The sequence below is a fragment of the Rhincodon typus genome, chromosome 3 (genome assembly GCF_021869965.1).
Source record: "Rhincodon typus isolate 14 chromosome 3, sRhiTyp1.1, whole genome shotgun sequence".
Classification (NCBI taxonomy): Eukaryota; Metazoa; Chordata; class Chondrichthyes; order Orectolobiformes; family Rhincodontidae; genus Rhincodon; species Rhincodon typus.
This window is the reverse complement of record NC_063334.1, coordinates 127,151,688-127,159,465: the sequence shown is the minus strand read 5'-3', so window position 1 is coordinate 127,159,465 and position 7,778 is coordinate 127,151,688. Positions and strand designations below refer to the sequence as shown.

The 7,778-nt window shown below is 45.5% G+C and overlaps 1 protein-coding gene across 1 annotated transcript in view; it reads left to right on the top strand.

Moving 5' to 3' along the window:
* Window positions 1-7,778, top strand: part of LOC109921516 (sperm flagellar protein 2-like) — a 149,957-nt gene that overhangs the window by 138,199 nt on the left and 3,980 nt on the right. The window contains exons 31-32 of the mRNA XM_048594278.1: window positions 223-361; window positions 5,678-5,907. Of these exons, the coding sequence (XP_048450235.1) occupies window positions 223-361; window positions 5,678-5,907 (369 nt within the window). The remainder of the gene's footprint in view (window positions 1-222; window positions 362-5,677; window positions 5,908-7,778) is intronic.

The following is a 7,778-nucleotide window of genomic DNA, read 5'->3' as shown; positions in this document are numbered from 1 at the left end:
CAGTCATTGAGTATGTTCAAGGTCAAGACAGACAGATTTCTACAAATGGAAGACATTATGGGATATGGGCGCAGTGCAGGAAAATGGTGCGGAAGTAGAAGATGAGCTGTAATCTTATTGAATGTTGGAGCAGGCTGGATGGGCTGAATGGCATTGTGCTGCTCCTGTTTTGTAAGTTTTCTCTCTGCCCCAGGGTAAGCCAGGATTGACTTGTATTTCTAGCACAAGCTGTCAGGCTACAACTGGAACTGATCAAACTCAAGGCCATGGCTGTTGTCCAGGAGCTGAAATCAAAGGCACGAGAAATCTTCATCATCATGGAGGATCAGCTCGGGGCCAGATTCCTGCAGGAAATGGAAAGGTACTGGAGTTTCTTTCTTGTTCTAGCAGCAGCTGAAGACCTCCCTCAGGAAGTTAGAATCCTCCCTTCCCTTCCACTCCTACCTTCAACCGTGAACCCCCAGCCTACTCTGTCATCTATTCTCCTCCTTCTCCCCATCCATCCAACCCTCTCCTGTTAATAGACCCAGTGCCCCTTCACTGCATTCCTATCCTCCACCTCTCCTCCTCTTCCTTACCTTCTGCTCTGCACCCCTCACCACCTCCCCTTTCTTTCATACCCGTTACTCCTCCCCACTTTACACCTCCATCCCTCCCAGCCTTCACTCTTCTCTTCCTCAGCTCTCCCCGCCAGTCGTCAATGTACTTCATCTCCCTCCTTTATCATCCCCTCTTCCTCCCTCATCCTCTCCCATTGTCCCTCCAAACCCCTCAAAACGTGAGCTCTCCAGCACACTGAACATTGTCGATGCAGGCTGAAATGTTGAGGAGTCCTGAGGGTGAACAGTGAGGCTGTTTGCGCTGAGACTATTCCACAACCACCAGGCACTGAGCTCATTGAACTGTAGATTAATACAACTCTGCAAGGCCCTTTTACTTGGTTTGACTCACATTGAGGTAAACTAACAACCAAGTTTTTGCTCTAACGGTTCCACAGAAGATTCTAAATTAAGATACTTGCAAATAGACAATCTCCATAAGTCATAGTGGTGTATTTTTGGAGCCCATTGCTTGAGCTCTTCATTGCTAAAACAAAAGGTTAACCCTTGGAAGTTAGATGAGGCCAGCTACAATTGTTGATCATTTCCTGTGGAAACTGACTCCACAGGATAGCACATTTAGGGAGATGAAGAAGATTCCTGGCTTCAGGTTCTGCAGCTGTCGCACTTATTACTGCCCAGTTCTAGATCATGGGGATCTACAGCACGCAAAAAGGCCCTTCGGCCCATCGAGTCTATGCTAGTGAGAAACAGCCACCTAATTATTCTAATCCCATTGTCCAGCACTTGGCCAATAGCAAGGCCAATATGCCTTGGCATCATAAGTGTACATCTAAATGCTTCTTCAATGTGATGAGGGTTTCTGCTTCTACCTCCCTCATAGGCATTGAGTTCCAGATTCCCACCACCCTCTGGGTGAAAAACACTTGTCATCACATCTCCTGTATTCGTCTGCCCCTTAGCTTAAATCTATGCTCCCTGGCCCCCTCCATCAGGGGGAAAGGTCTATCCTATGTTCTTCATCATTTTATACGTCTCAATCATGGGATATGTTGTTTTTCTAGTGCATGTCAATATACAAAAGGAGGTGGTGTTGGGTGTTTTGAAAAGCATTAATGTAGTCAAGTCCCCAGGACCAGATGAAATCTGTCCCAGAATGCTGAGGGAGGGAAGGGAGGAAATTGATGGGGCCTTGTACGAATTCTTTGTATCCTCTATAGTCACAGGAGAGATCCCAGAAAACTGGAGAATAGCCAATGTTTTCCTTTGTTTAAGAAGGGCAATAGGGATAATCTGGGAAATTACAGGCCAGTGCACCTTATTCATGGTAGGGAAGTTGTGGGAGAAGATTCTTAGGGATAGGAATTACTCACATTTGGAAAAATATGGACTTATATGCAATAGTTAGCATGGCTTTGAGCAGGGGAGTTTGGTGTCTCAAACATGATTGAGGTTTTTGATGAGGACAGGGTGGTAGATGTTGTCTACATGGATTTTCAGCAAGGCTTTTGACAAGGTCCCTCACGACAGGCTGAGACAGAAGGTGGAGTCTCATGGAATCTGCAGTGACCTTGTAAGATGGATACAAGAGTGCCAGTGGTGTTCCACAGGGATCAGTGCTGTGGTCTGATTAGTGATATTGCAGACAACACAAAGACTGGGACAGCTGTGAATAGTGAGGAGTATTGCCAGGGGATACAGCTGGATATAGACTTGGATGGAGAAATGGCAGATGGAGTTTAATCTGGACAAATGCGAGGTGATGCATTTTGGAATATCTAATGCAGGAGAGAAGTATACAGTAAATGGCAGAACCCTTAAGTTGCATCAGTCTTCAGAGGGATCCAGGCACACAGGTCCACATTTCCATGAAAGTGGCAATACAAATGGATAAGGCGGTCACAAAGGCAATTAGCATACTGGCCTTCAACTGTCGGTCCATAGAGTATAATAATTAGCAAGTCATGTTGCAGCTTTATACAACTTTATTTTGGCCACATTTGGAATATTGTTTACAGTTCTGGACACCACACTACCAGAAGGACATAGCGGCTTTGGAGAGTGTACAGAAATGGTTTATCAGGATGTTGCCTGGTTCGGAGGGTGTTAGCTACGAGGAGAAATTGGACAAACTCAGTTTGTTTTCATTTGTATGTCAGAGGCTGAGGGGTTGACCTGAGAGAAATTTACAAAACAGTCAAAGTCTTTTTCCCAGGGTAGAAATGTCAATTACCAGGAGACATAAGTTTAAGGTGAAAGTGGGTGAGGTTAAAGGAAATGTGAGAAGCAAGTTTTTTTACACAGAGGGTAGTAAGCGTCTGGAATGCGCTACCAAAGGAGGTGGTGGAGGTGGGTACAATAGCAATATTAAAGAGGCATTTTGACAAATACATGAATAGGCAGGGAACAGAGGGATACAGACAATATAGACGCAGAAGGTTTTTACTTTAGAAAGGCATTGAGTGTTGGCGCAGTTTTAATGGGCCAAAGGGTCTATTCCTGTGCTGCACTGTTCTTTGTTCTTTTGAAACGTTCCCCCCATCAATCTCCTCTGCTCCAAGGAAAACAACCCCAGTCTGTCTAATCTCTCTGTCTCACAGAATCAGAGAAATGTTACGCACAGAAGGATGCCATTTAGCCCATCAGGACAGCACTGGATTTTCAAATAAGCTCATGATATCGTGCCAATCTCCTGCCTTTTCCCCGTATCCCTGTATGCTATTTCAATCCAAATAACCAGCCAATGCCCGCTTGAATGTCTCCAGAGCTCACTCTCTCTTCCCCACTCTCTCTCTCTGTCCCAAATGTTTCAGTTCTTTTCAGCAGCTGGCCTTCTTGAATCATTCTTTGTTGGCAAAAGTTAAGTAGATCCCTGTTACCAGGTGATCATTGCAAATAAAACTAAAATCATGATCCAGATAAGGCATTCCAGAAGCAGTTCCTCTCCCACATGAAATAAAAACTATAAGTGCTGGAGAAACTCCATTCCAGCAGCAACAGAGAGTGAGACCAAGAGACAGAGAGACTGACCAAGTTACTGTTTTGAGTCCAATGACTCAACCCATATTTTTGTCTGCAATGCCCAATTAACATTCTCACAATGAATCATCAAGGACTTTCTAAGCTCCTGAGTGAGGTTCTTACATTTCTGGGCATGTCTCTCTGTAATCCATCACGAACTTGCCTGACCTATAGTTAGCAGACACATAGCAGCCTTTTTGTTTCAGTGTGTTGTGCCTAATGATGGGCAGATCAACTTTTCTACAAAAAGAGGTAAAGCTTTTTAACAAGTGTTTTTCCTAAAGATTTCCAGATCCTAAGTGTACAGTCGTCTTCCCATTCATCAAGACACCTCAGAATGTGTGAGGAGCTCTGGGGACATATTGTCAGAATACTGTCCATTGGTAAATTCCAGGCTGTAACAAGTCTGCAGCAAGTGCAACGATGCAGCGATTTGATCTCATTTGTGGTTTACTTTCATGAGCGGAGGATGTTCACTGAAATATTCGAAACATCAGCAAGAGTTGTAGCTCACGCAACTTTCATCCCAATAACAGGCCATTCAGTCCTTCCAGTGCACATTGATGTTTGTACTCTACACCTGCAAAAAGCTCCAATCACATTCATTGGCTTTAGCCGTAAACCCATTCAGCAGTTATCAGCAGGCTGTACTGAAGACCTCTAGAACTTGCTGTGCTCCAGGCCAACTCCTGGACTTTGTGGGAGGTGTGTTCTGCGCTGACCGAACAATGTAATGTTGCAGCACTGCAGACTCTGCCACTGGTAGGCCAGGTGGTGTTTGAGGGGCCAGGTACCTGGAACGCTTTAGAACCTGTCCTGTGCTTCACAGAGATGGGTTGGAGTATTGCAGCGACAAGGATGGAGATGAATGTTTGTGCAATGGCACAGTCCTACTTGACCCCAGTGTGTACTCATACTGTATGGGTGCTGGATCACTCAAAGTGCTCTCGTATTGGGAGTGTGATGGGTCTGTCACTGTGCCCTTGTATTGCACTGTAGGGATTGTATGATTCACAAAAATAATGAGACCTAGGCAGATAGTGAAATAAAACAAGTTACTGTGGATGCTGAAGATCTGAAACAAAATCAGAAAGTGATAGTGAAACTCAGCAGATCTGGCAGCATCTGGGGATTGAGAAACAGAGTTAACAGTTTGCGTCCAGTGACTGATATTCAGAACTGTTCTGCCATTCCAAGATGCTGCCAGACCTGCTGAGTTTCTCCAGCATTATCTGTTTTTGTCTAATCCAGTGACGGTTGTATTTAGGCGGCTCCTCGATGACCAAGTGAGAATAGTCATCTCCTGGGGTAAAATCGCGGTGAGCCGTGGAGTCGTTTCTGACAGTCAGTCAGTCAATAACCCCCTCAGCTCAGTCCTGTAGCCCTGCAGCTTTATTTCCTTTGAGGATGGGAGATACCTGGTAACAATCTCCAGGAATGAGCTGGGTTTGAGGGGCACATGAAAGCTGAGTGATTGTGCAGGGCACTGTGACACCAGCTCTGTCAGTGATTATTTTTAGGAGCAGTCACTCGGAGCCATTTGTGGTATGGCTGCTGAAATATTTCAACAAAGTTTCTCTTTGATCAGTAAGGCCTCTTGACCTGAACCTTCATGGAACTGGGCTACAGGTTGTTACATTAAAGAAGTTTCTCCTCCAGGATTTTCTGTTTACAATGACCACATTTGTGTCAGAATCTGGAACCCTCTCAGTCTCTGAATGGGTTGCTGCAGGGTCCTATTAGCCAGCTGACTGGAATCGCACATGGAGAATACATCAGGTCACCACATCCGTGGCTGATTCACCACGTGTGGTGAGTGGTCAGCACATTGTCTAATACTGACTCACATTACCCACAAACAAATCGAGCAACAACTCTGCTCCTTATGACCACACAGCTGGAGAAAGAAGCTTTTTCATATTATACAGCCCACTCTTTTTCCCTCGATTTAACTCCTCTCTGCCCCAACAATGAATGAAAGTCTCCAGTTCTTGATGTATATGGTGATGACTGACAATAACTAGTCACCTGTATCTCTTAATCTCCTGAGATCTAGTTTCTGATCGTAATTCTATTTTTACTTTGTGGTTTTCCAGCATCGACACTCTGCTTGATATCGGCCTGGGGTATGTGAATGCTGGCACTAAGATCAAACACCAGCTCATCCTCAAAAGCAAGGAGTTCTTCGTCAATGGAGACGTGAAGATGATTCCTGACCCTCCACCACTCACCCGCTTACCTTCCAAAGAGATTGCAAAGGAAGGCGAGCTAACGATTGAGCAGCTCAGTAACCTGCATCGACAGTTTATGCTTGTGGCACCCACAGGTAAATCCTCAAGCATGGACAGGCTGACATTGTTGTCATAACCATGTGGGAAAGTGACTGATTCTGAAGCCCTGGCCCTCCCAGGGTCACCACAAAAGTTACTGATTTAATCAAAGTTCGCAAAATCCCTGATTTGAGCAGTCTGGCGGAAACACAGGACAGGTTCCTGTACTTAAGAACCACAGCTTATTAGAAAGAGGTAAATTTTCATCATAAGTAAACATCTAGGAACTATCAACATATGACTCTGCTTGTTGACCCTCTAACCCCCTTTTAGAAGCCCTATACACAAATATACATAGACAAAGACAGATAAAACATAATTGGTTTTATAGATGGTGGGAAAAAACTGGGGAAAGACAGTTCAGTCTGGTTTGTTCAGATGTCCCTTTGCCAAGAGTTTCAGTTCTTCAGTCTCCATTCCCCAGGGGTTCTGTAATTTCTTTGCAGAAAGCACAGAGTGACTGGTACATGAACTGCAAAGTCCCTTAGTCACTGGTTCAAGCAACAGTTTACAGCAACTGGCTTTCTTCAGGCTGCTTGTATTTTACTGCAGAGAAAGATACAACATCTGCCATTCTAACAGGCCAAAGGCTTCTTACTGAATCGTTCATACCCACAAGCTATTGAGCTGCGCACAAATCAAAAGCGTTCTCATCAGGCTGACAAACTTTGGCCTCCATGACAGCTCACAGTTGCACAAACCAATCAACAAATTGTTGCCGGCCAAACCTCATTCTGCTCACCACCCCACCCCCTGCCATGCCAGGCCAGGCCATCTGTAGATACCTTCCTCCACTGCTTGAATAAAGCAGCAGTGTAAACACCACACACAGAGAGAGTTTCAGCAACTTATTTTTAAAAGTGCAGAAACAGCTTCCTTGGTTAAAATCCCTCTTCCACATTAGTCCAATCAAAAATACAAAAAAACAAGAATGATATGGTCCAAACATAGTCATCACCCCAAAGAGATTAAAGGGGCTAATACTTTCCTGGAAAAACACTCTACCATAGCTGCCTCCATAAGGGGTATATAAACTTGTCATTCACAGCTCCTACCATGGTCTCCTGTGTTCCCCATTGAACCACGGCTTGATATCAATAAGAGGGTGAGTGTTTCACTGAGCCATGGGGTTATGTAGAATATCATAGCATCCCTACAGGGTGGAAACAGACCCTTAGGCCCAACAAGTCCACACCAACCATCAGAGCATTCCACCCAGACCCATCCCCCACCTAATCTATACATCCGTCAACACTATGGGCAATTTAGCATGGCCAAACCACTTAAACTGCACATCTTTGGAGTGTGGGAGGAAACCGGAGCACCCGGAGGAAACCCACGCAGACACGGGGAGAATGTGCAAACTCCACACAGACAGTCGCCCGAGGGTGGAATCGAGCCCGGGTCCCTGGCGCTGTGAGACAGCAGTGCTAACCACTGAGCCACCGTGCCGCCCCAAACAGATTACAGTTACAGATTATGGTGGAATACATTTCCACTTTGGCAGGTGGTGATTGGTGGGCTATCATAAGGATCAGGCCTTGGGCTCCAGCTGTTCACAATATAGATCAATGGGAACCAAATGTAACATTTTCAAATTTGTGAAGGATACAAAGCTGAGTGTAATGCAGGAAACGATTTATTCATTTGGAGGCAATGAGATGGCCTGACAACTGAATGGTATCTCATTGTATGTTTGGGAGAAAGACAGGGCCCTTACCTCGCTTCTTCCTCTCGGTGAGGCTGACTGACTATCACAGGATGCTCCTCCCACCCCTCCCCTCTCCTCCCTCCCTTCCCCTTATCCCCTTTCCACCCCTCACCTTCCCTCCTCCCACCCCTCCCCTTTCCACCCCTCCCCTTCCCT